The 18,779-nt window shown below is 39.2% G+C and overlaps 1 protein-coding gene across 1 annotated transcript; it reads left to right on the forward strand.

The window, feature by feature from the left end:
* The first annotated feature begins 387 nt into the window (after positions 1-387).
* On the forward strand, positions 388-1,661 carry LOC113716362 (GEM-like protein 4). The gene is made up of 4 exons (XM_027240659.2): positions 388-597; positions 703-783; positions 944-1,218; positions 1,311-1,661. The coding sequence occupies exons 1-4, from the start codon at positions 471-473 to the stop codon at positions 1,509-1,511; spliced, it is 684 nt and encodes a 227-aa protein (XP_027096460.1). The 5' UTR covers positions 388-470; the 3' UTR covers positions 1,512-1,661.
* Positions 1,662-18,779: the final 17,118 nt, after the last annotated feature.

Below are 18,779 nucleotides of genomic sequence, written 5' to 3' on the forward strand. Positions count from 1 at the left end.
AATTCAAACCATGACAAGATCTTTTAGATGTTTAGACAAACCAAGAAATTTTATACGTTTAAAAAGAGTATAGATTATGTTGCGTTACTTCTTTCCGCAATTTAAGAGCAGAACTAATCCAACCGTAGGCTACTTTACCGGTAGTTTCTGTTACCAACTACTACCTGAATTTTATTTAGAAATGATTTATCTGTATCTCAATTTGGGAAAGCCAAGCATGTGATTACCAAACTCTCTCTTTTTTAAAGCAGATTGAGGACATTATCTTGTAAAAATTCCAGTGTCTCATCACCTTTATCCTGTTGATGATCCAAAGCTGAGTCATGCAAATAAAAGTTAAAGGCCAATGTCGACTAACTATGGCCCTATATAAATGTAGTGCCAAACGAAACATGTAGGCATCAATCACCAAGACTGGTTACAGAAGTTCATTAGAAGTGTACAGTGAAGTACTAGATAAAGATAGAACCATGAAGAACCATCTTTCTGATCAAGTGATCCATATTTCAAGAAGCTCAGCTGCATATTTACTTGGTAAATCCACCAAAAGAATATTGCCCAATAGCCTTTCGGATGAATATCCCAAAGTTGAACAAGGTAACTACATAGTCAGTTCTTTCTCATTAAGGATCCCTAGCACATACTATCTGTATATATCAGGAAAAATATACTGAGTAACTTATTTTTTTCTTGGATTTTTAGGTGATCCAGAGTTATTGATCAGCAGGAAATATAGATTCAGCGTAAAATTGGACAATTTTGCAAAAAGCATCCGAGAGCATGGTAAGGTTACATCATACATCTTTGATTAAAACAGTGGCATACAAAATCCTGGAAGCATTACTTCACGTTCACTGGCTTCATTTTTCCTGTTTCCTCACTTTTTATTGAGACTGTGCATGAATCTTTATGCATACTCTTCTGTCCATTTACAACTTTGCAGTTAGATTGGCTCCAAAGTTAACAGAGACAGTCAAGGGGAAATTGAGCCTGGGGAAAAGAATTCTTCAAGTAGGTGGTGTGGAGAAGGTGTTCAAGCAGCTTTTCAGTGTTACAGACAGTGAGAAATTGTTGAAGGCTTCTCAGTGCTATTTATCAACAACATCCGGTCCAATTGCAGGGCTACTTTTTATTTCTACTGGTAAAGTTGCTTTCTGCAGTGAAAGATCAATTAAAATTTTTTCTCCAACTGGAAAGCAAATCAGAATCTACTACAAGGTAAATGTTTTAGTCTTTCTATGTGTATCTCAAATATGTGTCAGATGATCATCATTAAAGTCACTAAGAAGATTTTTGAATGTACTTTGCAGGTTTCAATCCCACTGAGAAAGATAAAGAGAGCAAGTACAAGTCAGAATTTGAAAAAACCATCACAGAAGTATATAGAAGTAGTTACAGAGGATAGTTTTGAGTTCTGGTTTATGGGATTCTTAAATCATCAAAAGACCTTAAAGTTCCTTCAGAAAATGATGATATCTCAAGGCTCAAGCTTATTAACTGACAAAAGCTAGTGAAGAATTACCAAGTCTTCTTGACCCCCTCTCTTGAGATGTATACATTGTAAATGGTGTTAGGAAGAAAAGAATTTTTGGGGGAAATATCTCTTGTATTTCACACACTTAACTACAATGATATATAGCCTATTTATAGGTTTACAACAAGGTATGGTACAACGAATCTATACAAATATTCAAAATGGTAACTAACTTATTCTATCCCTATCTAATCCCTAATTGATATATAATTTACATTAAAAAAGATAACTATAGTCAACTCACTCCAACAATCCCCCTCAAGTTGGTGCACATATATCATGCATGCCCAACTTGCCAAGTGAGTTGTAGAAGTTCTTGATCTATATAGTTCTTGTAAATATATTGGCCAACTATTTTTCAGACTTCACTGATGGGAATTGTATCACTTTATCTTCGAGATTTTGCTTGATAAAGTGCCAATCTGCTTCAATGTGTTTAGTGTATTCATGTTGAACTGGATTATGACTCATATCAATAGCTGCTTTATTATCACACAACAGATTTCTGACTGTGGAGCAAAGCCAATATCAATCATCAGCCTCTTGAGCCACATGAGGTCACACATACCCTTAGCCATTTCTTCGAGTTAAGCATCTACACTAGACAATGCCATCACCTTTTGTCTTTTATTCCTCCAAATAACTAAGTTGCCACTGACAAAGATGAAATAGCTTGATGTCATATTCCGATCAATCAGGTCTCCAACCCTATCGGCATCAATGTAACCATCGATATTGAGATAGTTATCTTTGAAAAATAAAAGATCTTTTTCAGGAGACCATTTCAAATATCAGAGGATCCAAAACATAGCTTTCATATGCCAATTATTAGGAGAATGCATGAGTCAGATGACAACACTAACAACATACATATGCTATAGCAGGACGAATATGAGTCAGATATATCAGCTTACGTACTAATCTCTGTTATCTTTCTTTATTAGTTGGCTTCTGATCTAGGTATTCTCCAAGTTTGTGGTTCTAGATAATCGGTGTGTCAGTAGCTTTACAATCCAACAATCCAATTTTTTCTAAAAGGTCAAGTACATACTGTAGTTGAGCTAGGAAGATGCCTTGTGTCGATTTTATCACTTCAATTCCCAAAAATATTTGAGACTTCCTATATTTGTCATCTCAAATTCTACTACTAACCGATCTTTCAACTTAGAAATTTCCGTTTCATCATTCCTTATGATAATCATGTCAATGACATAGATTATTAGAGCCATTACTTTTTAATCTGACATTTCAAGAATAAGGTATGGTTTGCATTACTTTGTAGATAATCATACTTGTTCATAACCAAGGTAAATCAGCCAAACAAAATATGGCAGTAATTGTTTCAATTCATAAAAAGCTTTCTGTAAATGGCAGACAACATTTGGTTTTGGAACTATGGAGTATCCAAGTGGAATATTCATATATATCTCTTCTTCAAGATCACCATGTAAGAAAGCATTCTTCACATCAAGCTGATGCAACGGCCAATCTAAATTGGTTACAAAGACAGTAAAACTCTAATTGTATCAAGTTTTGTCACTGGTGAGAAGGTCTTTTGATAATTGATGCCATAAGTCTATGTGTATCCCTTAGCTATGGGCAAGCTTTATGTCAGTCAATCGATCCATTAGTCTTGTACTTTATTGAGAAAATCTATTTGCATTCCTTCTAGAAGTGGAACTAAGGCCCATGTATTATTTTTCTATAATGTCGACATTTCATCTTCTACAATTTGGGTCCAGTTTGAATCCATAAATCAGCATGCACTCTATTTGGAATATCAGCCGATAACACTTTGTATACAAAGGCCTCTAGATATTCAAATAGTCGATGAGTTGACACATAATTGATAATGAGATATTTGGACTATTTTACATGAACTTCTAGAAAGTTCCGATTTGGTGGCTTTTTATAGTTAGATTTGTCAGACAACACATATTTACCAATTACATCCAAATCAGTAGCAGATAAGGGTTGGCAGAATTACTTAACTTAAGAATATTCTTAGGAGAAGAATGATCAGATTCTAAGGAGGGAGGGGTTATATCAGCTGCATCAACTTCTAAAGTCATATCGACAGCAACTTCCTAATGACTATCTAGAGCATCATTAGCTCTAGAAGTCTTTTTACCATTAGTCATGTGTAGATCAGTATTGTCACTATCGGTCATTAGTATATCGATTGGCAAATTGGCAATCGGTGAGTCATGCAAATCGTTGGTAGTTGGTCAGTCATGCAAATCGGCATCAACCTTATCAGGAGTTAGCCATGATGACCAGGCCAATTTTGCTCTTCGCTATCCTATATCTCCCTCTAAAGTGTAGAATTGGATATTGATGATGAAAAGAATGTCTCAGATTCCAAGAAAGTAACATCCATTGTTTCATACATCTTTTTGGTGGTTGGATCATAACATTGATAACCTTTCTTGTGCACAACATGTCCCAAGAAGATACAGACAGCACAAGGATCAAATTTACTACATTGATTCTTGTGCAAACGTACAAAGGCCACACACCCAAAAACTTGGGCTAGATTTGTTAACACCAATGGTAGTGTTGAGAGAGGGCCTGCAGTAGAATCTGAAAATCAATGGCGTTTGAAGGCAACCTATTCAATAAAATGGATTGCAGTGGTGACAACATTAGGCCAATATTGATGTGAAACATTCGTATCAATCAGTAAGGCACAAGCTGCTTCTTATATGTGCTGATTTTTCCTCTCAGCCACTCCATTTTACTATGGGATCTAAGGATAAGAAGTTTCATGTATGAGATTGTTAGTATTGAAGAGACCCTGTAACGATCAATTATCATATTCGCTGTCATTCTCAGACTGGAGAATTTTGATTGTAGCTGAAAACTATATATGAATCATTTGTTGGAAACTTTTCAAAATTTGTATGATGTACATACATGTAATTAATGTATATTCATTAATTTTTTGTACATGTATAGTATTATGAATGTTTCTAAAATGTACATTCATTTATGAATGTATTCATGTATATGGGAATTATTGAATGAAAGGATAGATTCATGTTTGAATCTAATGATCATGAGATGCATGAATTAAAGTGCATGAATGTGTACACAATACTTTAAATCTATTCATACACAATACTTTGAATCTATTCATACAAGTGTTTAATGAGGTTTTTTGTTTCCCAAACAATCTTCCTATATAAAGAGGTCAAGTAGAGAGTGGTTTGCTGCAGAAAATCACTTTCCTACTATCTTTACTCTCTCAAAAAGCATTCCTTAGTTCACAAAGGGTTTGTCTTGCTTTGTGCAAAAGTTTAAGACAAACAAAACTTCATCTTATCCTAAAGGATATTTGTCCAAGGTTATTGCACGTTATACCGGACAAATAAAGCCTAAAGGAAAGTGATAGCTATCACGATTTGAAGCCAATTCTTGTTACAATATTTGCTAGTCCTTTACAATTTACCCAATAATCTTTAGGCTTTATTTATACTCTACAATGGCTGGTACCTTGAAAGATTTGGCATCCAATATTGTCAAGCTCGAGAAGTTTGATGGAGGGAATTTCATTCGTTGGCAAAAACGTGTTCGTTTCCTTCTCACTGCACTCAAAGTGGTCTATGTTTTGACCACACCAAAACCATTGATCGATCCCGATGAAGAAACTCTTAAAGACATCCGAAACCGTCAGAAATGGGAGAACGACGATGAAATATGCCGTGGTCACATCCTCAATACCATGAGTGACAACCTGTTCGATGTCTACCATTCAATTACTACCGCCAAGGAACTTTGAGATCGATTGGAGTCCAAGTACATGCAAGAAGATGCTACAAGTAAGAAGTTTCTTGTCTCGTCTTTTAATAATTATAAAATGGTAGATAATAAGTCTGTTATGGAGCAATTTAGTGAGATTGAAAGGCTTCTTAATCACTTCACACAACACAATCTACACATGGATGAAGCCATTATTGTTTGCTCTATAATAGATAAGTTACCACCTTCTTGGAAAGATTTCAAAAGAGACCTCAAACATAAGAAAGATGATATCTCTCTTGAGATTCTTGCTAAATCTCTTCGAGTAGAAGAGGAAATTCGCATGCAAGAAAAGAAGGATAGTCAAATCCTTGAAGAGAATAAAGATTCTATTTCAAAAGTGCATGTGATTGAAGAGAGGCAAACTGAAAAGTCTCAAGGAAGCAAGAAGGGCCAACAACCCAAGAATCAATCCAACAAAAGAAAGAAGGGACAATGCTTCTATTGTAAGAAAGAGGGACACTACAAGTCTGAGTGCAAGATTCTTCAAAACAAGAAGAAGAAGCAAGAGTCTTCCCAAACCACAAGCAAAAATCTTGTAGCAATGATATCTGAAATCAATATGATTGAAGATGATTTTGCTTGGTGGGTTGATTCTGGAGCTACGCGACACGTGTGCAACAATAGAATGTTCTTCAAGTCCATGAAACCGGTGGATGAAAGCACCGTTGTTTACATGGGAAATTCTGCTACAATTCCGGTTCTAGGCATTGGAGAAGTAGAATTAAAATTTACTTCCGGAAATGTTGTAACCTTGACAAATGTGTTTTATGTGCTGGAAGTTAGGAAGAACTTGGTGTCGGCTGGGCTGTTAAATAAATTTGGCTTTAGACTTGTGTTTGAGTCTGACAAATTTATTTTGTCTAAAGATGGTATGTTTGTAGGCAAGGGTTATCTTTGCAATGGGATGTTTAAGTTGAATGTACTTGCTATTAGAAATAATAAGAGTGATATTATTTCTGCGTACTTGGTTGAGTCTTCTTTTGAATTGTGGTATAATAGGATTGGTCATGTGATGTGAGACGCGGAAGCAAAGATTGGATCTTAGAGTACACGTTGCGAATTGATGGAGTTGAATCAAACTTGGACCACTCAAGAACGAATTCAACGGTGGAGGACGCCACAATCAAGTGTGATCGCTTGATTGATAAGTCAATAAACAACCTAGGAGCCACGCTAGGATGTTCAACTTAGCTTTCACAAGCTAAAGGAATTTGCCTTAATGCAAGACGAAATTCTGAAGGTTTATTAATAATATCGCCAAAAAAAACTGTATGTAAAACATGACTTAAGGCTATTTATAGCCTGGACTAAACCCTAATAAAGCTTGGAAAATTCAAAAGAAATTCGGCCAGCGCACATCCTTCACTTGGCCGAATATTAGCCCAACAACCTATGGCCCGTAAGCTAGCGAGACCCCCGTGCAGCTCAGCGTAAGCAATACTTTAGTAGTCTTTCAAGGATCTTCAAACTCAATCCCTTCGATGGGCGGTTTCTCTTGGGCTTGGGCGGCATGAACCAGGGCTTGAAGCGACTCCTTGAATCTCTTGGATCGTGCTCGTGTCATTGGCTCTTGGGGCACCTTTACAGGGTCTACTTGAACAGCATGGCTCTCGTCCGCATCATTCCCCTCCTCTTGAAAAGGATTTGCCCTCAAATCGTGCTCGTCCCTTGCAAGAAACGGACTTAAATCAGCGACATTGAATGTAGCACTAACATTATAATCACCAGGCAAATCTAAGCGGTAGGCATTGTCGTTGATGCGCTCAAGGACTTGAAAAGGCCCATCTCCTCTTGGTGATAGCTTGCTTTGTCGTTGCTTTGGGAATCTCTCCTTGCGCAAGTGTAACCAGACCCAATCGCCAGGTTCAAAGACAAGCTGGCGCCTGTGCTTGTTTGCTTGTTGTACATATTGGGCCGTCCTCCTCTCGATGTTGGCACGAACCTTGTCGTGCAATGTCCTAACGAACTCGGCCTTCTTCTTGCCATCTAGGTTTACATGCTCAGAAGATGGTAATGGCAACAAATCCAAGGGGGTTAAGGGGTTAAAACCATACACAATCTCAAAAGGTGAGAATTGTGTAGCACTATGCACAACCCTATTGTATGCAAACTCTACATGAGATAGACACTCCTCCCATGACTTGAGATTTTTCTTTATAATTGAACGTAGGAGCGTGGATAATGTCCTATTCACTACCTCAGTTTGTCCATCCGTTTGAGGATGACTAGAAGTAGAGAACAACAGTTTGGTTCCCAACCTACCCCATAGAGATTTCCAGAAATAGCTCAAAAACTTGACATCTCTATCAGACACGATAGTTCTAGGTATGCCATGCAAACGAACAACTTCTTTAAAGAATAAGTCAGCAATGTGCAAAGCATCATCCGTTTTATGACATGCAATAAAGTGAGCCATTTTGAAAAACCTGTCTACCACAACAAATATGGAATCATGACCACGTTTAGATCGAGGTAGACCAAGTACGAAATCCATGGAAATGTCAACCCAAGGTTGGTGAGGTATAGGTAAAGAAGTATACAAACCGTTTGGGTTGACCCGAGACTTAGCTTTGTGGCACACACCACACCGTTCAACAATCCTCTCCACATCCCGGCGCATGCGTGGCCAGTAGAAGTGATCCTGCAACATAGCTAAAGTTTTGGTGACACCAAAGTGTCCCATTAGTCCACCACTGTGTGACTCATGGACAAGTAAGTCACGAATAGAACCTTGGGGAATGCATAACTTAGTAAGATAGAATAAGAAACCATCATGCACATAGAATTTTTCAAAGTTAGCCCTCCCACAATTCCCATAGGCATTTGAAAAATCAGGGTCACTTGTATACAAGTCTTTCATAAGCTCAAACCCTAGGAGTTTTGCATCTAAAGCAGTGAGCAAGATGTGTCTACGAGATAAAGCGTCAGCCACTACATTAGACTTACCTGTCTTGTACTTGATGACGTATGGGAATGACTCGATGAAGGCTACCCATCGGGCATGCCTTTTGCTTAATTTTTGTTGTCCCTTGAGGTGCTTGAGGGACTCATGGTCAGTTTGGATGACAAATTCCCTGGCGCGGAGGTAGTGTTGCCAGGTCTCTAAGGCACGTACAAGGGCAAGTAACTCCTTGTCATATGTAGAGTAGTTGAGAGCCGCACCACTTAGTTTTTCACTGAAATGGGCGATTGGCTTGCCACCTTGCATTAGTACGGCTCCTACTCCAACACCTGATGCATCACATTCCACTTCAAAAGTAAGATCAAAGTTAGGTAGTGCAAGAAGTGGTGCATGTGTGAGTTTGTGTTTTAATAATTGGAAGGCCTTATCTTGTGCTTCCCCCCAAAAGAACTTCTCATGCTTTTTCATGACCGTGGTAAGAGGTGCAGCAATGGTGCTAAAATCCTTCACGAAGCGGCGGTAGAAGCTTGCTAGGCCATGGAAGCTGCGCACTTCACTTACAGAGATAGGCGTTGGCCACTCTTGGATGGCCTTGACCTTTTCTGCATCCACATGAATGCCCTGCGCACTTACCACATATCCTAGAAACACCACACAGTCAGTGCAAAATGTGCACTTCTTAAGGTTGGCGTACAGCCTTTCCTTTCGAAGTACATCAAAAACAGCTTTGAGGTGCTCAAGGTGCTCCTCTAAGCTCCTGCTATAGATCAAGATATCGTCAAAGTAAACCACTACAAATTTCCCAAAAAAAGGTCTCAAAACATGGTTCATCAGACGCATAAAAGTACTAGGGGCATTAGTTAAGCCAAAAGGCATCACTAGCCACTCGTATAGCCCATGTTTAGTTTTGAAAGCAGTTTTCCACTCATCACCTTCTTTCATTCTTATTTGGTGGTAACCACTTTTCAGATCAATTTTAGTAAAGATAATGGCACCATGCAGTTCATCTAACATATCATCTAACCTAGGAATAGGGTGACGATACTTTACCGTGATCGCATTGACTGCTCTACAGTCAGTGCACATTCTCCAAGTTCCATCCTTCTTAGGCACGAGAATCACAGGTACAGCACACGGACTTAGACTTTCGCGAGCCCAACCTTTCCTTACTAACTCCTCCACTTACCTTTGCAACTCCTTAGTTTCCTCAGGGCCCATGCGATAGGCCGGTTTGTTAGGTAATGGAGCTCCAGGAATGAGGTCAATCTGGTGCTCAATTCCCCTTAAGGGTGGTAGTCCATCGGGCACATCCTCAGGAAAAATGTCCTCAAATTCCTATAAAAGAGACAAGATACAAGGAGGTAAAGAGTCAGTAGGTATGGATGAGATGACCAACTCTTCTTTGCACACAAGTACAAGTAAGAGTTGGTTAGAAGACAAAGCTCGCTTTACATCTTTGGCTTTTGCTAGCAAGCTTAGTTTCCCCTTACTTTCTCCTCTCATGGCCGACTCACTTGTAGCCTTTTTCTTCCCTACGGGTTCGGCCACACTCTCAATTTTTTTCTCCTCACTTTTTTCTTGTTTTTTTTTCTCAAGTTCTAGCTCATACTCCTTTTGGAGTTTCATTTGATCTTCATACACTTGCTTTGGTGTGAGGGGTACAAGAGTCACTTTTCGATTACAATGAGTAAAGACGTATTTGTTGGCTTTCCCTTTGAACTCCACATCTCGGTCGTATTGCCAAGGTCGCCCAAGAATGAGATGGCTTGCTTGCATTGGCACTACGTCGCAAGTGACTTCATCTTCATACTTGCCAATTCGAAATGGCACTTTCACTTGTCGAAATACACGGACCTCCCCTTCATTGTTCAACCATTGAAGGCGATAAGGTCTAAGATGCCTGATGACTGGGAGCCCTAGCTTCTCTACCATGAGTAGACTAGCTACATTGGCACAACTCCCACTATCAATAACAACACTACAAACCTTATCCTTGATATGACATCTCGTGTAGAAAAGGTTATCCCGTTGTATCTCGATTTCCTCTTCCTTGGTGCGGGTGGTGAGGACCTTTCGAACCACCAAGCATCCAATCTCCTCATGTGTGGGTATCTCCTCACTTGAATCATCCCCTTCACCCTCTAGAGGTGGCATCCCTTCGTATTCCTCCTCTTCATCGGACACAATCTCGCCATTTGGCAATAGTAGCATAGCCCTTTGGTTGGCACATTGAGATGCAATATGACCATAGCCTTGACACTTAAAGCACTTAGTGTCTCGGCCACGCGGTTTAGAAGCTCCATTATTACTCTTAAATTCAGGTTTGGCTGTTGCCTTGGGTGGAAAGGCATTCGGCCTTGGTGGTTGAGACGGAGCCGTGGCCTTCTCCTCCCTCTTTGGTTGAGGGGTACGCCAATTTCCAGCTTGGTACGTGGTGTTAGGCCGTGTACTTCCCCTCCTCTCGAGGCGTCGTTCAACTGTAACCGCCTTCTCCAACATTTCATTCATGTCGAGGTAGTGTTGGAGTTCCACTACTTCGGCAATCTCGGGCCTCAAACCATGCAAAAATCGAGCCATAGTGGCTTCTCCATCCTCACGCAAGTCTGCCTTCATAATGGCCATCTCCATCTCTTTATAATAATCCTCGACTGACAAGGAACCTTGGGTGAGAGATTGTAACCGTCGGTGTAAATCACGGCTATAGTAGCTCGGCACGAACCTTTTCCTCATGAGACTCCTCATCTCGTCCCAAGTCTCCACGGCCCTTTCACGATTTCTTCTTCGGCTTAGTCGTAATTGGTCCCACCAAATGGAGGCGTAGTCAGTGAACTCCACGGCTGCAAGTTTTACTTTTTGTTCCTCCGAGTAGGTGTGGCACTCATAGACCAATTCGATTTTCCGTTCCCATTCCAAGTAGGCTTCGGGATCAGACTTGCCTTGGAAGGAAGGAATTTTGAGTTTGACCCCCTTAATGGTGTCGTCTCCTCGCCTTTGTGCACGGTGATCAGTTTGGTACCTCCCCTCAAACGGATCCTCTTCATCATTGGAGTACACCGATTCCTTGCCTTTACTCGAGCTATGTAGATTCTTCGAGTTTTCCAACTGATCAATCCGGTCATGCAATGGTTCAATGGAGGTTTTAAGCAATTGCTTGAACTCCCCCATCATGGCATCTAGGCGTAGTTGAAGGTCCATTGCTTGGTCACCAACTCCACTAGACATGCTTAGGTACACCTGTAAAAGAAAACAAAAACAAAACGACTTCATTTTTTTTTTTTTTTACAATGTAGAGGTCACTCACACTCGTGTTTCACTCAAGTGTATCACTCTCTAAGAATCTCACCAACAATTCCTTGGCTTGCTAGTTGCTCGGGTTGAACAACCTAGGCGTCACAGCAAGGTACGTTCTTGGCTAATCAACAAGTAACACAAGAAGGTAGCTATGAATGGAGGTGAATGAGGATCTAGACGCAATCTAAAACTCAGAATAGGACTAACAATAACTAAGACTCGGAAGAGAAAGCAAAACAAATGAACTCAAAGCTGAAATATTGAAAATCCTAGAAAACTCTACCCGTGACCCAAATTCTGGAATTTGGTTGAGCTGCTGGTTCGTGGCCTTTTTGGTCAGTGTTTTGGAGATTTAGGGTGCTCCAATTAGGTACAATTCGGTCCTCAAAATGCAGTCAAATCAATTTGCCAAACAACTGCAACCGATTGTTAGAAATTTGAGGATCCAAAGGCAGTTCGGCTTGGTTTTGTGTGGCGGGTCAGGTTTAGTTTAGGAAACTGTTTTGAGTGCTTGTGGGGCTGGTGAGGTCGGTTGGGAGGCTCTTGGGGTAATTAGGACTTTGGGCAGTGGGTTTTCTTGGCTGCTTCTAATCCCAAGTGGACTAGAATTGGTTATAGCTCACGGTTGGGACTTGGCTCTCAATTGGAAACTAGAGCCGCAACTTTCCCTCTTTTTTTTTTCGTTTGTTTCTTTCTTCTTCTTCTTTTTTTCTTTTGCGGATCACTAAAGGATTTTTTTTTTCCAGAAATCAGATTCAGTCCCAACCAATTTGAAGTCTCGGATAAAAGGTTCACGATTGCCAAGAAAGATGGAGGTTTGTTTCAAGAACCCAAGGCTCTTCCCAAGAGTTTCCAAATCTGTTTTTTTTTTTCAAGAATTCCAAGAAGGCTGATCAAGAAGTTCAAGAACTCCCCAAATCTACTTTTGGCACTCAAGATTTACAAGATACAACACAAATATTCAAGGAACAAACGCAAGACAGGTTCGGCATGTGATAGCCCCACCTCCCCTAAGGCGAACCAGAGGGTTCGGCGGGCAGCCTGCCCAGCTCTCGCCGGGACTCAGTCGTTCACTACATTTCTCAAACAGATTACAATATAAATCTCAAAAATTACATCAAATGTTCCTACAATTACACATCCAAGTCTCCAATAATTACATGTCACAAGCGAAGCGAAAACAATTTCCAACTATACATAAAATGATTCCAAATCCAAATTGTACAAAATATAGGCCATCTATTCACGTGAATAAGCACAACAAGCCTTCCTTCGCCACGAGCCCTGTGGAGGGGAATAAAACATTTTTGGGGTGAGCTAGAAGCTCAGCGAGTAACCAGTAAAATCAGTAATCAAATATATTTCACAATATTGCATTTCGATCCTTTCGATGATGTCATGATTCAAAGAACAAATGTCCGTTTATTGCTCTCGTGAGCCAGTGAAATCATAGTACTTGAACACCCAACGCTCAAATAGATCATTTAACATTAACATTAACATTAAAAGGGAGCCCCTTTTTGAGCTCCGGAGCCATTTGCTCCAAGTAAACAGAGGTGGAGACGTTGGTGTCCAGCACAAGACTCCCCAAGAACTCATTGAAGCCAAAATCATATCATGAATTCACATGCAAGCACGCATGAGATGCAGTCGAGTAAATAATGCAAGAAACATTTCATAAGAAGCTTTAACAATAGTTTGGAGTCACTCACCTCCATGGCTCAGGAACCATCTAGCATATAACATTGCCTTGCTCAAATCCAAGTCTTAGATCACAAACTCAATGCAAACAAGTCCTTTAAAAGTTCGGACAGCACTTCCCCCAAATTTGCTTACTTTTCCAGCCATCATGGCTTCATTATTTCCTCAGCCAGTCCCAAAGGTACACACACAACAACAAGTTCATCCAATAGTCATTCAGCAAGCTCCAAGTAGTACTAGTACAAGTCAAGCTAGGGAAAAGTTCGGAAATGAAAGTTAAGCTCAAAACCAGAAAAATAGTTTTGGACGTCATTTTACGGTAATGGTACCAAAGGCATTACGATTGTCGGATGAAGGTGCAAGACACACCGTTTCGAAGCTAAGAGACAGGGCTACAATATTGCAGAAGGTCACTCGACCCAGTTTCGAGTGTAACCAGGTCAAAAATGCAAGAAACTATACCAGAATGACAAAAATAGCTTCACAGAATGCATTCTAGCGGAAACATCATAACTCAGGCTCTCCAAGTCCAAATCCAGAAATTTCAAAACCAGCTGAAAGCTAAGAAACAGGGGTACAATACATCAGAATACCTCAACAACCAATTCCAAAGCATTCCCAACCAAAATAACCCATTACAGAAGCAATTCCCAAATTCGGGTAAAACCAGGGCAGCAAGGGTAATTCCGTCTTTTCTCATTCCACACTACTCCGATTGACCTGAAATTTTGTAGGTACCTCTAAAATATCATTCCCTATAACTTTCATGAAGACCACTCAGTCCAGTTCTCACCCTAACGAGGTCAAATGTTCCAAAACAACTCCAGATTTTCCAGTTCGAAATTCACTGCGGAAATCAACTAGAAGTCTTGCTTTATTTACTCATATCTCAGCACACACAACTCCAATTCAGGTAATTCCAAAGCCATTTGAAAGCTAAGATACAGGGCTAGAATTCTTAAGAAGACATCAACAACTAAATCAGTAGTATGCCCAGTCAAACTAGCCAATTACCAAAGCTGATTATCAGTTTCGGACAGAAACAGGGTAGCAGGGGTATTTCGGTCTTTTCACAGGCTACCGAGCTCAGATTGAGCTGAAAATTTACAGGTAACTAGAAAAATCATTATCTACAACTTTCATGTTTTGTGCTAAGGCCAATTCGGCCTCTAACCTGGTCAAACAGAAACGGGCAGAATTGAACCATAAGAAATCTCAATTCTGGAATTTTCTCAACAACCATAGAAATCACCAAATCTTCCACACAAACCCACAAAAGTGATATATAAACCATCATTAACCCTTATTAGCATCTCACAACATCAAAAACAACATTTCTACCCAATTGCTATAAGCTTTTACAAGAGTTCAAGGCTGCTTTACCTTCCAAAGGTGGGTTTACAAGGCTGCACTTCAAGAACCAAGTTCATTAGCTTTCTTTTGCTCTAACTCCCAAGCTTGTTGGATGGGTTGCACAAAACCAGAATTTTTCTTGTTCTTTCTCTTATTTTCTCTTGGTTTTTCTCCCCTCTTTTCTCCCTAGAGCTGGCTGAAATTCTCCTTGTTGTTTTGGCCTTTGGTATTGCTAAGAAGATATTAACTAAGTCACTTGGTCAAAGTCCAACACCTTTTTGTTTAGCCAATCACAATTAAGCTTAGGAACTTCATGGAACCTTTAGGAAGTCTAGCAATTTGTGCTTAACCAAAAGTCACACTATGGCCCCAACTTCTTTTAATCTTTACAATTAACTCCAATGAGTTGTTAAAAATATACCACATTTACCGCACTAGCGGGTCCCACGTCCATAATACACTTCAAACTTAACGTGGACTAACTTGTATCAAGGAAATGATTTGAAAACTATATTTCCTTATAAAAATGTATAAGAAATGAATATTGAAGAAAGGTACAAAATTATAGACAAGAAAACAAAATAATGTCTAGAAAATATATTTAAAAAAAAATTTTCGGATTCTCATACTCATACTTTTCGGGGCGTCACACGGCAGCAACCAAAGAGAAAATTCCAGCAATGGTACTCGACAACAAGGTAAGTAACACCCTTCCTTTTTTTTTTTTTTTTTTTGACCTTCGGCTGGGTTTTTTTTTTTTTTTTTGCCACACCCAAACGACTCAAACCCAATCAAGAACTACACTATAATCTGACCCTAGGCAAATAACAAATGGCAAACAAATTTTCTAGACAGATTGCGACTCAAGACTAATGAAACTCAAGGCGCGACAAGAAGGGAAGAAACCCTAGCCGCCGCTAATATTTTTTTTAAAAAAATATTTTTTCTTTTGAACCAGACACAGGCAACCAACACAACTAGACACACGCAAACAATGAATGAATCTGGAAAATTTAACGCAAAACACGATGCAACAAATCTGGAAATTGTGGATAGTGAACTAAACAACAAAGATAGATTTGCTACGAAACAACAATGACCACGACAACAACCCTACCACTTAGCGACGAATATTTAGGGAATAAAACAGACTCAAAAAAAAAAAAGGATATACGTGATACCTCTAACCTTGCTCTGATTACCAGATGATGTGAGACGCGGAAGCAAAGATTGGATCTTAGAGTACACGTTGCGAATTGATGGAGTTGAATCAAACTTGGACCACTCAAGAACGAATTCAACGGTGGAGGACGCCACAATCAAGTGTGATCGCTTGATTGATAAGTCAATAAATAACCTAGGAGCCACGCTAGGATGTTCAACTTAGCTTTCACAAGCTAAAGGAATTTGCCTTAATGCAAGACGAAATTCTGAAGGTTTATTAATAATATCGCCAAAAAAAACTGTATGTAAAACATGACTTAAGGCTATTTATAGCCTGGACTAAACCCTAATAAAGCTTGGAAAATTCAAAAGAAATTCGGCCAGCGCACATCCTTCACTTGGCCGAATATTAGCCCAACAACCTATGGCCCGTAAGCTAGCGAGACCCCCGTGCAGCTCAGCGTAAGCAATACTTTAGTAGTCTTTCCAGGATCTTCAAACTCAATCCCTTCGATGGGCGGTTTCTCTTGGGCTTGGGCGGCATGAACTAGGGCTTGAAGCGACTCCTTGAATCTCTTGGATCGTGCTCGTGTCATTGGCCCTTGGGGCACCTTTACAGGGTCTACTTGAACAGCATGGCTCTCGTCCGCATCATCATGTTAATTACAATGCATGAAATGATGAGACTTGATTTGCTGTCATATTGTGATAAGATTGAAGGAAAATGCAAAACATGCATGCTAACGAAAATTACAAGAAATTCGTTTTCTAAAGTTGAAAGATCATCTAAAATCTTGGATCTTATTCATAGTGATGTATGTGATTTGCATGGTACTCCTACTTTGGGTGATAAAAAGTACTTTGTGACTTTTATTGATGATTATAGTAGATACTGTCATGTTTTCTTGTTACACTCAAAAGGTGAAACTTTGCAAAAATTTAAGGCATACAAATCAGAAGTTGAACTTCATTGTGAATCCTTTATCAAATGTCTAAGGACAGATAGAGGTGGGGAATATTATGATATTACCTATTTTGAGTCTGTTGGAATAAAACATGAGGTGACTGCTCCTTACACACCACAACAAAATGGTGTAGTCGAAAGGAAAAATCGTGTATTGACAGAAATGGTTAATGCACTTTTGTCAAAATCTGGTTTAAGTCAAGGATTTTGGGGTGAACCCTTGTTAATGGCTTGTCATATCCTAAATAGAGTTCCTAATAAAAGGAGTTCTATAACCCCTTATGAATTTTGGAATAAAAGAAAGCCCAACCTAAATTATTTGAAAGTTTGGGGTTGTAGAGCTGTTGTAAAACTCCCAGAACCTAAAAAAAGGAAATTGGGAGAAAGAGGTGTGGAGTGTATATTCTTAGGATATGCACAAAACAGCAAAGCATATAGGTTCATGGTAATTGAACCTAATGATTCAATTTCGGTTAATACCATAATTGAGTCTAGAAATGCTATTTTTGAAGAGAATAGGTTCACCTCTATAAAAGATGTTATTCCAAAATCAAATGAATTGACAAAAGATGGTGAAAATGAAACCATTGAATTGAGAAGGAGCAAAAGAGCTAAAAAGTCAAAAGACTTCGGTTCAGACTTTTATATGCATCTAGTTGAAGGAACTAGCGATGCAGTGAGCAACCAAATCTCATATTGCTTCAATATTGAGGCTGATCCCAAGACCTATGAAGAAGCAATGAACTCACAAGATGCTCCCTTTTGGAAGGAAGCTATTTATGATGAGATGGACTCAATCATGGGTAATAAAACCTGGAAATTAGTAGACTTACCACCTGGTTCAAAACCAATTCGTTGTAAGTGGATCTTCAAGAAGAAAATGAAGATCGACGGAACTATTGATAAGTTCAAGGCCAGGTTGGTTGCCAAAGGGTTCACACAAAAGTATGGTGTGGACTATTTTGACACATATTCACCAGTAGCTAGAATTGCTACAATTAAAGTGCTACTTGTTATAGCTTCTATCCAAAATCTAGTCATTCACCAAATGGATGTTAAAACAGCATTCTTGAATGGTGATTTGGATGAAGAAGTATATATGGAGCAACCCGAAGGGTTAGTGATGCCTGGTCAAGAGCATAAGGTGTGTAAACTTGTAAAATCTTTATATGGACTAAAACAAGCACCGAAACAATGGCATCAGAAATTTGGCCAAGTTATTCTTGCTAGTGGATTCAAAATAAATGAATCTGATAAATGTATTTATAGCAAGTTTGATGATGGCAAAGGTGTCATAATTTGTTTGTATGTTGATGACATGTTGATTTTTGGGACTAACTTGGAACAAGTTGAAGTCACAAAAACTTTGCTTTCAAGCAAATTTGACATGAAAGACATGGGTGAGGCAGATGTCATTCTTGGTATGAGAATCTTCAAACATGATAATAATATAATGTTGTCTCAAACACATTATATTGAAAAGATTCTTAACAAATTCAATCAAAGTGATTGTATTCCAGTCTCAACACCATTGGATCCCAAAATAAATTTTGTGAAAAATGAGGGGGATCCAAAATCTCAAATGGAATATGCCAAGGTTATAGGGTGTTTAATGTATGCAATGACTTGTACTAGACCTGATATTGCATATGCAGTTGGTATATTGAGCAGATATACAAGCAACCCTAGTAGGTTACATTGGTAAGGTGTAACCAGAATTTTAAAGTATTTAAAGGCCACTAAGGACTATGGTATATGTTATACTGGTTATCCTTCAGTTTTAGAAGGATTTTCAGTTGCTAGTTGGATCACCAATAAAGATGATCACTCGTCGACAAGTGGTTGGATCTTTATGCTTGGTGGAGGTGCAATTTCTTGAGGTTCTAAGAAACAGACTTGTATCACCGATTCAACAATGGCAGCAGAGTTTGTAGCACTTGCTTCGGCCTATAAAGAAGCTGAATGGCTACGTAATTTACTTTGTGATATACCATTGTGGCCAACACCTTTGTCGCCTATCTCAATCCATTGTGATAGTGCAGCTACACTTGCTAAAGCTTATAGTC

Source organism: Coffea arabica, chromosome 11c, assembly GCF_036785885.1.
Source record: "Coffea arabica cultivar ET-39 chromosome 11c, Coffea Arabica ET-39 HiFi, whole genome shotgun sequence".
Lineage (NCBI taxonomy): Eukaryota > Viridiplantae > Streptophyta > Magnoliopsida > Gentianales > Rubiaceae > Coffea > Coffea arabica.